This window comes from Vipera berus, assembly GCF_964194415.1.
Source record: "Vipera berus genome assembly, chromosome: 5".
In the NCBI taxonomy this organism is placed as follows: domain Eukaryota; kingdom Metazoa; phylum Chordata; class Lepidosauria; order Squamata; family Viperidae; genus Vipera; species Vipera berus.
This window is the reverse complement of record NC_138207.1, coordinates 43,100,655-43,115,603: the sequence shown is the minus strand read 5'-3', so window position 1 is coordinate 43,115,603 and position 14,949 is coordinate 43,100,655. Positions and strand designations below refer to the sequence as shown.

Here is a 14,949-nt window from a genome sequence, read left to right as displayed (position 1 = left end):
AGGTGGGATGGGCTGACAGAGAGTGACCTAGTCACCTTTCATGTCTAAGGCAGAAACAGAATTCAGTCTCCTGATTTCTAGCATGGTGTCTTAACCACTGCACCAAACTGGTTCTATGATGTTTTATGTTCCATTCTTTCCTGCATGGCTTAGTGCAATGTGTACTCTCAGCAATTAAAGTATATTTTAATCCTCCCTTAGGCATGGAAGCCAACTGGGTGGCTTTGGATCACTTTTTTTCAGCTCAGTCTAACTCACAGGGTTCTAGTTATAGGGAAAATAAGAATAGGAGTATTATGCACTCTATCTCACAAAATAAAGGCAGAATATAAATCTGATAAATAACTACATTACTATAAAGTAAGCATTACTTAACATGCTATACAAATCAGGTAATATTGCAGACTTTGAATTTCAATGTCTTTAAAGCACAAGATTTCCATATTTTAAATTTTGAGCTGGATAGGGGAGATGTATAAATAGCAAATTCTAATTCTTTGGAATTCCTTTGGGAAATTATGTCCTTGAATATCCTCTTGTGTTACTCTAAATAGGGTACTGAATCTTATTCATAATGTACTACACATTCTCTATATTTTTCTAAAATAAAAAAGCAGAAGAAGTAACTAAGTTCTTATTCTTACTAGCACGTACCTCACGGAAACAAAGCTTGCCATCAAAGTCTTCATCCACTTCCTTGATCATATTCTTCAGACCCAAATGTGTCTGAGGTGCACCAAGTTTCTCCATCATCAGCTTCAATTCCATAAGATCAATGTATCCATCCTTTCCAGAGTCATACCTAAGCAGAAAAAGAAATATTAAAAGGACACTGTTATGCTACCTGGCTGACAAGGTGAAATGCATATAAAACATAACAGAGTTCAAACTAACCAGCGTAAATCCCAAATATTCTGTCAAAATTAGTCCAAATACCACCCTCCAACCAGGGCCAATTTTGTGCATTTTTCAGCTAACAATTCCTACGTTTTATTTATCTCTCCCACCCCATAGTGTTACCTTAACAGTTAGCTCAGACTTGAAGCTAATCACTTCATATTATTCAAATTTGTCATTCGTTTGCTTTCTATGCAGAAAGAGAAATGATAGAATATAGGGTTGGGATATTATTCTTTGTTAGATTTTTTAAATCCCATCTTTACTATTTTTATAAATAACGGTGGCTGGCCCAAAATCACCCAGACAGCTTTCATGCTGAAAGCAGGATTAGAACAACTCACAATCTCCTGGCATCTAGCCTGCTGCCTTCACCAATAGTCCAAACTGGCTACACTATTTGATATTTAAAATACATAGAGTCAGGTGTAGTGATTAAGGTATCAGGCTAGAACAGAGACCATGAGTTCTAATCCCACCATGGGTACAAAGCCAGCTGGGTTAACTTGGGTTAAACACTATTTCTCAGTCTTAGCAAGGAGGACTTCTAAAAATGCTTGCCAAGAAAACTGCAGTGACTTGTTCAGGCAGTCTCAAGAATCGGACATGACTGAATGGAAGAGGGAAAAAATCCCTGAAAACATGGTATTTGAAACATCATCTGCATAATTAAGCATACCACCTGAGATAAAAAAAATGAACCACAGCTCATCACTCATACATAACAGAAAAAAATGTCTTTCCTTGGTCTACCCCGAGGCCTCTTGTTTGTGGAGTTCCTCAGGGGTCGGTTCTCTCTCCCCTCCTGTTCAACATCTATATGAAGCCGCTGGGTGAGATCATTCGTGGTTTCGGGGTGGGGTATCATCAGTACGCTGATGATACCCAACTTTTTCTTTCCACCCTGAACCAACCCAGCGATGCCCTCGCCGTGATGTCCCGTTGCCTGGAGGCGGTCCAGGTCTGGATGGGGAGAAACAGGCTTCGTCTCAATCCTGCCAAGACTGAGTGGCTGTGCATATCGGCATCTTGGGTTAACCAGACTATTCCACCTTTAACGATGGGGGGTGAGGTGTTACCCCCCCATTGATAGGGCTTCGCAACTTGGGCATCCTCCTGGATTCACGGCTCAATTTTGAAGACCATATAGGAGCCGTTGACCAGGGGGGCTTTTGCCCAGGTTCGCCTGGTGCACCAGTTGCGACCCTACCTGGACCGAGATGCCCTACGCACAGTCACTCATGCGCTCGTGACCTCCCGTTTAGACTACTGCAATGCTCTCTACATGGGGCTGCCCTTGAGGACCACTCGGAGGCTTCAGCTGGTGCAGAATGCGGCCGCGTGAGTTGTGATGGGGCTTTCCCGATACTCCCATGTAACACCTCTACTCCACGAGCTGCATTGGCTTCCGGTTGCCCTCCGGGTGAGATTCAAGGTGCTAGTGATGACCTATAAAGCCCTAAATGGTGAGGGTCCGGGATATCTGAGGGAACACCTGCTGCCGGCATCGAGCTCCCTTCGTCCAGTGCGCTCCCACAGGGAGGGTCTTCTCAGGGTGCCGCCGGTAAAAGATTGCCAGCGGATAACACCCAGGGGGAGGGCCTGCTCAGTGGGTGCGCCTACCCTCTGGAACCAGCTGCCAGTGGAGCTTAGGACTGCCCCCGACCTCCGTTCATTCCGCCGGGACCTGAAGACCTGGCTCTTCGAGCTCTCTGGCCCAGGCTGAGAATCTTAATTTTAATTTTTAATTGGGGTTTTTATTTGTCAGGGATTGATATAATTTTTTTAATGGTTTTTAACTTTTGTATTTTTTTGTTTTTAATCACCCTGTAAACCGCCCTGAGTCCTTCGGGAAAGGGCGGTATATAAATACAATAAAATAAATAAATAAATAATTAAATCCTATTCATCCCTTAGTCCTCAATATGGTATTGTTCTTTTAAATATAGTTGTTAAAAAAAGAAACCCTCAATATCATGCAAATCTTAACTGAGTCTAGAAAAGATTGATAGGAAGTGGAAAAGATTCGCCCAGTCTTGATGTGACAGTTGGCAGGGGACTTGGACAAGGAGATGGCTTTTACAGGAATCCAAAATTGCACTAAGGAAGACAACCATATTACAAAATAGCCCTGCAATGAGAACCACTGTGGTGCAAAAGAGTGCTTCCGGTTCTGGCCTTTCCCAAGCTCTGAGGTAAAAAGGAACTGTGCACCTCATCTGTTCATATAGTAGAAGTTTGTGTACAATAATAAACATAATTTTATGGACATCTCAACTCCATGAAAGCTTGGATTAATTATTGTCCTTATTCATCCTCAGACAAGCATATGTAAAAGCAAAAAAATCAGAGAAAAAGATCTATGCGACAATTGCAAAAAATAATCCAGCTATGCATAAAGAATTTTAGAAATCAAACATTCAAAAAATATTAAACTTTTAAAAAACACAAGCATTTATTTTTGAAAGAAGCACCATACTAGTTTTTTTATTATGATTTCTTCTTAAAAATTTCCTTTGTGGATTTTAAAGTGCCTTCTCTTAATTTGAGAAAATTGAAAAAATGTGTCTTATTATTGAAAACTTTGGCTTCTTGATTTAAAATGTTAACAAAGAATCCTAGGTCTACAACATAATTAGCACATGCACATAGATTAGCTTGTGGGTTTCTAGATGAACTGAAATCTAAAATTGGATGATATAGTTTTGCAACACAAGAGCACTTCACATACATAAAATTCCTTGCCGCTGGCAGCAAAAATAAGATGAATCATTACTAAATTTTTATTGTTCCTCTTTAGTCTGCAAGTTCCTTTGGCTACCCACCCCCACTTCCTGTTACCGTAAAAAAAATGAATCTACAAAGAAAAAAACCAGTTTTGTAGATAAGAAGGGCTGATTCACAAGAAATAAAAAAGAGCCAAGTGGATCAGGGAACAATTAAGAAACACAGATAACATGCACGGTCTGGGGCAAACACCCTAAGAGTCATAAGAAGAATCAGATTGGGAAGTCAGGTTAATCTTTCAGATGTTTGCAACAGAAATATATTTTAGGAGAGAAAAAAGCCACAATTAACTATTTTCTTGATTAAAGCTCTAATTAGGGCTAATAGGAAATTTATTAAGCTGTTGATTAATTTTTAAAGCAACTAATATGTTTTTAATGCAAATAGAGAAAAACAATCTAAAGTAAAACCCAAAACTGATACTAAAATCAGTTAAAAATCTGGGAAAAGACATGCAGCTCTTTTAGAAACAGATTTTTTAAATACTAAGAGAGCAGGATCCAAATGCAACACAGAAGCATACTGGCAGCAATGCCAAAGGAGATTTTCTTTTGCTTGTTATAAAGACAGGTTTTTGACAGCAGAAAGATTTTTGAAAAAGGTTCCTCTGCAGAACTTAATGCCTGGGCATATTTATAATGGGAGAGGTGATCCTTTAAACAATTATCCTTTTAACAGCCTTAAGTCATTTAAGGCTTTTACGTTCAATGCTCCACTACAGAAATTGTGCCCAATCAGCAAGTGGTAATCAATGCAGATCCTATATTAAAGATATATGATCCTAGTAACTTGCTACTAGTAAACAGCCTAGTTGTCGCCAACTGCAACTTAGAGACCCTTTTCCCTAATACTATCACTGCCACAATTGCTACCGATGAATCCAGTCACAACTGAAAATCAATGAGCACTCCCAGACTGTAAACCTCTTCTTTTGGGGAAAGTACAATTTCATCCAAAACTGGCTGAACCTCAAACTCCAAAATCAGATTTTTATTTAAAAATTTGTGTGGAATTTGCTCTCCCTCATCCAGCCCATTATTATACAGAGGCAATGTGCAAAAGTATGGAATGCTTACTGGTCATTAATAAGAAAGAACAGCCACCAAGAAGAAAACTAACTCTCCAGTCCAGTTTCTAGCACAGATTATTCACCAAATAACCAGAAAAATGTCAATATAATAACCTGACTGAGAGTCCAGATAATCTGTATGCCTCAGCTGTATAACTAAAAGATGACTATTTCTTTTTTTAGTCACCTTTTCCAGAAATTGAATAATTGAGTGGACTATAATTGTACAGATTTCCTGGGCCAAATGAGAACTGTATCAGAGATACAGTACTACTTTCTTAAAATGGGCTTTAATCTGTATTCAGTTTGATCTGTCTCAAGAATTCTTCGATCAGATGATCCATTTCAACACTCTCAGGTGCCTAGTAAATCAAATAATTTATTCCACTTGGTGAGAGGGAAAATGTCACTTGGAAGCAATACTGTCAACCACCTGAGCTATCTCTCTATTCTACAAATCAGCTGGCTTTGTTCAGTATGACTGAAAAATAAGAAATTCCCCAAATTTAGAAAATCCAAATCTGTCAGACACATGGTTCAGATCATTTTAACAGAATCTTCACCCCAAAGAGGTTTATTACCTGCAGTGTAAACTGACCAGGGATGAATTGTCTATAATAATGGAATCTATAAAAAAACTTTTCCAAGTTTAGATCATAACTGCACTGAAGAGAATACAAAATCCAGCATGTGTCTTACTGGCTGCATAGAGGCAGGTATAGTTAAGATATGTCCATAGTGGTTCTAAAGGATATAAAATCCTAGTCTATTCCTAATTGTGCAACTTCAGCAATCCCCGATGGAAAGGAGCTTAGGGTAATACCTTGTTAAGTATGAAATTATCCTGGATATTCAGGAAGATAAACTGTTAGGCAATCTGTTCAGGACTTCTGCAAAGTAACTGTGATGGCCTATACATTATGGGTTAAAATAAGTGAATAAAAGAGAACACAAACAATATGGAAAATAATAACAGAATTAACAACTAAATACCAGGAATCAATACACTGCATTAGGACAGAATACACATGACCAACAGTCATAATCAAAGACCAAAATACAATATTCAGGAATAGATCACTTCAGAGCAAGGGCAGGGCTGCGAGGACTTCAGAGGGAATGCTATCACACAAGACAGACACAGTTATAGAGTAGGAATGTCATCTTATTCCTACAGGATGATAATGGTTAACACTGGGATCTGGATCTCATTAACTTTACCTGATCTAAAAACAATAACAAATGATCTCAAAGATAACCATGTCCTAAGTTGGGAAGGCATTACAAATGAACGACAATCTTTAACTGCACCTAGAAAACCATAAGTAGTCATTGCAGCTTACATGGGTAAATTCGGAAACAAAAATAACTACCTGCATAGCCACATTCTGGACCATGGTAACCCTTAAATGGTCTTTGACCTCCATATTCAGCACATTGCAATACAGGTAGTCCCTGAGTTTCGGTCAATCACATAGCAACAATTCTAATATACAGCAGGCCTCCCCTGGGCTACTTACCACAGAGATTTGAAGTTCTGACAACTGCTGACTCTCTCCCCCCTGGTTATGTGATCATATTTTGGGCACTTGGCAACTGGCCTGCATTTATGGCCACTTGCAACATTCTGTGGTCACATGACATGATTTACAATGTTTTTCCCCAGAAATGGGCACTTACTTGATGTTTCCAGCAAAAAATGCCCATCGCAGACAATGGACTCACTCAACAACTGCTGTGTTCACTTAACAATCACTTAATGACCACTGCAAAAAAGTTTGTGAAGCCAGGTGTGCTCATGTAGTAACTTGCTTAACAAGCAGCACAACTTATTACCATAATTTTAGGCTCAATTACAATCATAGGTCAAAGACTACCTGTAGTTTAAACAGAAGTAAATAAGCTATGGATGATTGTAAGAATGGTTATGTGATCCAGATCATATCTTAGTTCCACCTGGGGAGGAACAACTCCAAAGGATACAAACAGCCAGCCAGTTGGTGCAATGCACTCCCTCCCTATATTATATTTTATACTTCCATGTGTGCATTGTAACTGTTTTTTAAAACTTGCCGTTAGCAAATTTTCTAAAGCTTTTCAGGATTGTTATCACTTAGTTCATGGTTTAGAGTCTAAAGCAGACCTGGGCATTCTACCCCACATGGACCAGAGCCGCCTCTGGCTATCCCTGTCCGGCCCAAGGCAGTGGCCTCAGCCTACTGGTTCAGTCTTCCACAACTCCACCACAGTCTCAGGAAAATTAATTGCCCACTCCTTCTCTGAAGTCAGGTGATAAATAATCACATAGTAGGGATACAAGTAACTATTACAGTTTATTGTTGCATTTTATGATGATGCCTCCGGTCTAGGTAAAAACATGGACATGACTTTGTAATAATGCCGCTTGGGGTGTGTGTGAAAGCCCTAATAAGCAGGTATATACATAGAATGAAGGCTACTGCTAAGCTTGTAAGCCGCCCTGAGTCTTCGGAGAAGGGCGGGATATAAATGGAATTAAAATAAAAAAATAAAATAAAATAAAATGAATAAGTTCAGTAAAGATAATCGGCTATATTCTGCCCAAAAGATAGACAGCAGATATAAATCTCAACTATCAGATAAGAATGTCAATCAACCATGCCAAATTCCGTAAAATGAGTCTTAACACTTGAAGAACACACAGAAAAATAGGATACTTTTTTTTCTTATCAGAATGACGCATTTGCAATGATAGAGGAATTATAGTAAGGCATTTCCTATATTTAAAGACAGGCTGTAACACAGAAGTAGTCACTACAATCCCAGGAAATTTTGTTCTCATTCTCTCTCCGCCTACTTGGTCACTGCCCAAATCAAAATTACTTTCACAAACAAAAACTACGAAAGCAAAACCTGGCATCCTGCCACTCTGAAAAAGAGGCTTTTATGGGAGCTGCATGAATTGTAAGGCAGTTTTGCGAGAACAGCAACAGCTCCAGAAGGGTTAACTGACTCAGGATCCACAGCCATGGCAGTCTCTCATATCCATCATTCCAGCACAGAAACAACACAAAGCAAGGATTGTGAGAAACTGGGTCTTGCCAGCAGTGGGTTGAGATGGCAAAGCCTTGCTCTATCATAGTACTACAATAGGTGTTCAGTATGCTGTGCCAGATCTTTTCTTCGAAGCATAGCTTTCCAAAGTTATACTGCCTCAAAAAGCAAAGCAGCTACAGAATATTCAATCTGTTCTCAATTCAGCAAGAGCAAGCCATAGCTGAAACAGCTCAGCAATACAGACACAAATTAAAGGAGCACTTTTTTCTGAGACCATTTTAAAAAGTACAAATCTAGCCAGTGAGCTTATTGAGCAAGGAAGACAAACTTGTTTTTCGAGACAAGAAAGAGCTCAATGATAACCTAAGTAAAGGGTGAGGATTTCATCATACCTCAGTAGCAGCATTCAGCCATCCAATTTCTCTTTTTAATCTAAACTATTTTTACTTGGATTAGTAATTTTACACTTCTTTTCATACTAAACCTTTAATACACGTAAGACAGGATATGTCAAATAAATAACTTGGAAATTTTATAATTTATTGTATTTCCTTCTCTTACCATAAATTGACTATGAGAATATCTGAAACAATAAACTACCATTCATTATCCTTAGTACAGGCAGCTGTATTGCCTATATACGGTAATAAGTCTAATAATAAACTATATGATAGAGGCCATATAGAAGGGAATGCCTCTTTGAGTTTCAATAAAGGTAGTTATGACTTCCACAGATGAAATAAATTGCAAACAAGTAAACTTGAATAAGTGGGGCATGTCTGATTTTTCCTGCCTAAATGTAGAACCTTACTTTTTTCACAATTGAAATTCATTTTGTTAGATAGTGCCCAGTGTTCGAGTCTGTCCAGAAAAGTGACAAAAAGTGACAAGCCAGTAGACAGACTTGTTTCATCATTTTCTTTTTTCCCCCTTGGTTCCTTGGAGTCAGTTTTTGACTCCTGGTGACCTCCTGTACAAGTCCCAGCAGTTTTCTTGACAAGATTTCAGGAGGTTTGCTGTTGCTTGCTTCCTAAAGCTGAAAGAGCAACTGGCCCAGAGTTATCCAGCTGGCTTTAGGACTAGAAATCATGGCCTCCCATTTCTAGTTTGGTGCCTTAATCACTATACCAGGGGTAGGCAACCTCGGCTCTTTTATGACTCATGGACTTCAACTCCCAGAATTCCTGAGTCAGCTATATAAAAGCAAAATTAGAATTTATCACAGTTTAACAACCCTTAACAGTTCAATAAAAAATCTTCACCTTTGTTCAATACATAACACAGAGTTTCTAAGAATGGTAAATAATAATAATAATAAGTTGGAAGGGGCCTTGGAGGTCATCTAGTACAACCCCCTGCTAAGGCAGGAAACCCTATACCATTTCAGACAAATGGCTGTCCAGTCTCTTCTTAAAAACTCCCAGTGTTGGAGCATTCACCACCTGGAGGCAGGTTGTCCCACTGGTTAGTTGTTCTAAATGTCAGGAAGTTTCTCCTTAGTTCTAGGTTGCTTCTCTCCTTGACTAGTTTCCATCCATTGCTTCTTGTCCTGCCTTCAGGTGCTTTGGAGAATAGCTTGGCTCCCTCTTCTTTGTGGCAACCCCTGAGATATTGGAACACTGCTATGCTGACTCAGGAATTCTGGGAGTTGAAGTCCATGAGTCATAAAAGAGCCGAAGTTGCCTACCCCTGCGCTATACCAAAGGGACTCTTATTTCTTTTCTTAGGAAAATATAACTGTTAAAAGAAATTTAAGAAATTAAGAAGGAAGTATATAGTTAATTAGGGATGCAGTGGCTCAGTGGGTTAGGACGCTGAGCTTGTGGATCAGAAGGTCGGCAGTTTGGCAGGTCGAATCCCGAGTGCCGTGTAGCAGAGTGAGCACCTGTTACTCGTCCCAGCTTCTGCCAACCTAGCAGTTCGAAAGCACATAAAAATGCAAGTAGAAAAATAGGGACCACTACAGTGGGAAGGTAACAGCGTTCCGTGCGCTTTTGGCATCCAGTCATGCCAGCCACATGACCACGGAGACGTCCTCGGACAAGCGCTGGCTCTTTGGCTTTGAAACGGAGATGAGCACCGGCCCCTAGAGTTGGAAACGACTAGCACGCATGTGCGGAGGAACCTTTACCTTTATATATTTAATTGGTTTAATTGAAACAAAAGGCTGTAATTATAAGATGTTTAGTTTAAGGATATATGAAGGCTATATGAAATCCTGTCATAATGACATAATCAAAAGCAAGAGATTTGAAGGAGTAAGCCATTTGTGAAGGAGTCTCATGTAGAAGTTAAACCACACAGAAGAAAATAATTGAGCCCTGTGGAACCATAAACTGACCAACCAGGGGTTCAGTTGCTTTTCCCTCATTACCAGTGACTGAGTCTTAAGTAGGAACATGACATTGTAAAACAGTACTTCCACTCCTAACCCTGGGAGATAGTTCAAATGATTATCATGTCAATGGCACTGAATGCCATTGAGAGATCCAATAGCAATAGGAGGGCTATACCTTCCTAATCAAGTTTTCCAAGATGGCCTATGGAATTTCAGTCCCATTTCTGGATATGAAACCCAAGTGAAGCTGAGCTACATAATTTGCTTCATTTAAGATTCTTTGTAGTTGTATTCCTACCATCTTCTCCACAAACTTTTCCAAGAAGAGTATATACTGATTGGAATCTATTTAGCCTGGTTGAATCAGGAGATGACCTCTTTCAAAGTGGTATATTACCCGCCCATTTACCCTCTTTCAGATGAGCATTTACTACCTCTAATCCTAAAGTATATGATTCACCCAGCTTCCCAAGTTCTGCCATCTGTGTAGACATACTGTAGACATACTGTAGATATACCCCACAGATAGCAGAACTCATTTTCAACAATCTATATTCTCTCAAAGAACAAAGATCACCCCACAAAATGTTGCCTGAGTTATCCAGCTTATTTCTGTAAAAGTGGGATCTACATCAGAGCAAACACAATAAATTGTGTTGATAAAATGTTTTGTAAACATAACTCAGCAGCCTCAAGATATATTATCCTATCTATCCTTCCCTAATAGGGTATGAGGCGTAACAGCTGCTATTAGACAATATTCAATCAAGGGAGCGAGAGAAAAAAATTACTGGCATTTTGCCAGTCTCATCATGTAACACAGGTTCAAAGCTAGGCTTGTATCTTTATATAGTAATATTTATTCATTTTCCAACAAATAGATTAAGGCATTATTTCTGCTATTTTATATCCAGAGCTCCTTATTAAACTATGGAGTGTCTCAGGAACTACGGTATATTATTTGCATACTTTATGTTGCCACATATTTCAAGTCATTGCATAAAAATGATATGCCACATACAACAAAAAGATAGTGTTAGTAATTTATGTATATTTTATTCATCGTTTATTAAATTTATATGCTGCTCATCTCATTGCTCACTGTATGTGGTGAGCTTTATAGAATAGAATTCAATGCAAACCAACATGATATAACAAAACTATTTCTAAGTGCTGCCTGCTAAGAAGTGAGAAGCCTGAACAATAGAAAGAGGTTAGGGAGATGGTTCTAGTCTGGAAAAGTTTTTGCCATCTTGCTTTTATTGATAGCAATTACAAAGAAGACAACATTTTTTAACAGCTTAGCTTAGTAAAAAGATTGCTCTAAAATTATCAAAGGTAGTTAAAGCACAAGTAACATATGAATTCATTGCCGAACAATTTTTTTTAATGAAAAGGAATAGCTTTTTTCCCACAACCAACACTCTGTGAGGTAGATTGGGCTGAAGAAAGAGTAACTAGCTGAAAGTCATGAATTTAGTTTCCATAGCTAAGGAAGGACTAAAATTCAGTCTCCTGGTTTTTAGCCCAGCATCTTAGTCACTACACCAAAGTGGACTAACATAGCACTGTTCACATACATGGCAAATGTCTCATGGAAGACCTGGATCAGATACACAATAAAGGATTTCAGTTAGAAGACAGAAGCTGATATGTGTTAGAAAATCATGGGTTTAATTCTTCAGTGGAAGTTCAGCGGAGGTTAATGCTTTGCTTTGGATATCTGCCCTGAGCAGATATGGCCTAATTTCTCCTCCTTCCAAATGCAGGATGAGGAAAATAAAAACGAGAAAACTTTCACCCAATCTACAAATAACATGAGCTAATTGGAAATACAGCCAGATGTTGGAGAGCACAAGGTTTGGGCAGATAGTTTCAAACAAACGATAAACAGGTGAATATGTGCATCACTTTAAAGGAAACATATTTTATGCAAAGCAAATTTTAAAGTCTAATTAGGATAGGAGAAATTAAGATTAAAAAAATTGCAAGAAACCAAGGTAGGCCTATGCATTATGAAGAAAAAAGATCTAAAATCCACAAAAAGGCATAGTTATTATGGCTAACCAAAAAGTTTTAGAGTAAGCTTTCATGTTCTCCAGGATTTTTCATTGGACAATACAGATAGTCCTCAACATATGACCATTTGTTTTGCAACTATTTGAACTTACAAGGCACTCGGTACAGCATCCCTAGGGGTCATACGATTAAAATTCAATCACTTGGAAACCAGCATATATTTACAACAGCTTATTTATTTATTTAGTTTTCTATACCGCCCTATTCCTGAAGGACTCAGGGCGGTTTACAGGGCAATATTTAAAAGACAATATAAAATTAAGATAAAAAATAGAATTAAAAAGAATTAAATTAATTAGTAGCCCAACAATAAAGCAATGTTAAAAACTTGAAACTAAAAACCCCCTCAGTCCAGGCCAGATAGATCGAAAAGCCAGGTTTTCAGGTCCCGGCAAAACGAGCGCAGGTTGGGGGCAGTCCGGAGTTCCACAGGTAAATCATTCCAAAGGGCAGGCGCGCCCACAGAGAATGCCCTCCCTCTGGGGATCACCCGCCGGCATTCCCTGACCGGCGGCACCTTAAGGAGGCCCTCCCTATGGGAGCGCACAGGATGATGGGAAGTTGATGCTGGCAGCAGGTGCTCCCTAAGATAATCCAGGCCCATGCCATTTAGGGCTTTATAGGTCATCACCAGCACCTTGAATCTCACCCAGAGGGCAACTGGAAGCCAATGCAGCTCGCGGAGAAGAGGTGTTACACGGGAGTATTGGGAGACTCCCATCATAACTCGCGCGGCCGCATTCTGCACCAACCGAAGCCTCCAAGTGGTCCTCAAGGGCAGCCCCATGTAGAGAGCGTTGCAGTAGTCTAACCAGGAGGTCACGAGCGCATGAGTGACTGTGCGTAGGGCATTTCGGTCCAGATAGGGGCGCAACTGGCGCACCAGGCGAACCTGGGCAAAAGCCCCCCTGGTCACGGCTCCTATATGATCTTCCAAACTGAGCCATGAATCCAGGAGAACGCCCAAGTTGCAAGCCCTATCAACGGGGGGTAACACCTCACCCCCCATAGTTAATGATGGACAAAACTGGTTCTCCCTAGATGCCGGTATGCACAGCCACTCAGTCTTGGCGGGATTGAGTCGAAGCCTGTTTCTCCCCATCCAAACCCGGACCGCCTCCAGGCAACAGGACATCACATTGAGGGCATCACTGGGTTGGTTCGGGGTGGAAAGAAGAAGCTGGGTATCATCAGCATACTGATGATACCCCACCCCGAAACCACGAATGATCTCACCCAGTGGCTTCATATAGATGTTGAACAAGAGGGGAGAACCGACCCCTGAGGAACTCCACAAATGAGAGGCTTCGGGGCGGATCTCTGCCCTCCCGTCAATACCGACTGCGAGTGGCCCATGAGGTAGGAGGAGAACCACTGTAAAACAGTGCCCCCCACTCCCAACCCCCTGAGACGCCGCAGTAGGATACCATGGTCGATGGTATCAAAAGCCGCTGAGATATCTAACAGGACTAGGACAGAGGAACATCCCCTGTCCCGAGCCCGCCAGAGATCATTCATCAGCGCGACCAATGCCGTCTCAGTGCTGTACCCGGGCCTGAAGCCCGATTGGTACGGGTCTAGATAATCAGTTTCAATTGCAACAGTCACTCCATTTGTGACCTTCCCAGATGGTTTCCAACAAGCAAAGTCATTGAGGGAAGTTGGATTTGCTTAACAACTGAATAATTCACTTAACACCTCGTGATTCAATTAACCACCATGGCAAAAAAAGGTTGTAAAATTGGGTGAGACTCACTTAACAACAATCTTGCTTAGCAATGGAAATTATGACTCTATTATGATTGTTCAGTTGAGGACCACCTATATTTATTATTTAAAGAATTGCAATATATAATCTGAAATTCCTGCATGAGGGTGGAGTGGTAGTATCAGTGCAGAACTTCAGTATATGCTTGACTTTTCAGTTAAAATACTTTTTCTTTCAACAGGTCAGTTGAGATAATGGAAAGAATACAATATCATACTATTATCCCTTTTCCCGGCCTGAAGTAGAGCTGAAACTATTTAGATTTTGGTTGGAGGATTTAATACATTTTATATATAATTCAAAAGAGCTGTTTCATCAAACAAAAAGGTTAGGGGGCTGTAGTAATATAAGGGCATGTTTATATACATTTCTTTTTCTCACATATTAATACTCTGTCTCTCTAAATACAGATTTTGATTGAAAGAATTGCAAGGTACACCATAACAATAATTAACAACTCAATCAATTAAATAGCAGAATAGTCCTTCTAAAAATATATTGCTTTTTTTACTAGTACATTTGCCAGGCTGCTGATAGCTATGAATAAAGATTACTGTAATAGAAAATCCAGTTCCCCTTTTTATTGATTTTTTTTCATGTTTCTTACTAGATTAACCAAGAAAGAACTTCATACCACAGAGACTAGCTGACTCAAAGAGCACAAAGACAAAGGAGAGAGACAAGCTACAGCACAAGAGATTGGATCATAGCCAAAAAGAAAATAAAAAGATGAAGTATGGCTCCACTGCATAGAAAACAAAATCCATATCAAAGTTCCATCTAACTCACTCCCTATTCCTTAAGTGGGTGTGTTTGTTGACTGTGTATGATATACAAGGGAAACTACTGCTCCCAGAAAGCAGGTCTTACTGACTGCTATAAATACTGCACCCAATACTAGAATTTTGTATCAGATCCCAAAGACAGTATTTATTTCACTTGGCTTTGGCAAAGAAATACTAGTGTTCCTTTCAA

The 14,949-nt window shown here is 39.7% G+C and overlaps 1 protein-coding gene across 1 annotated transcript in view; it reads right to left on the bottom strand.

Annotated features, from left to right (window-relative positions):
* Positions 1 to 14,949, bottom strand: part of EFHD1 (EF-hand domain family member D1) — a 51,212-nt gene that overhangs the window by 21,627 nt on the left and 14,636 nt on the right. The window contains exon 2 of the mRNA XM_081330043.1: positions 655 to 802. Coding sequence (XP_081186169.1) covers positions 655 to 802 — 148 coding nt within the window. The remainder of the gene's footprint in view (positions 1 to 654; positions 803 to 14,949) is intronic.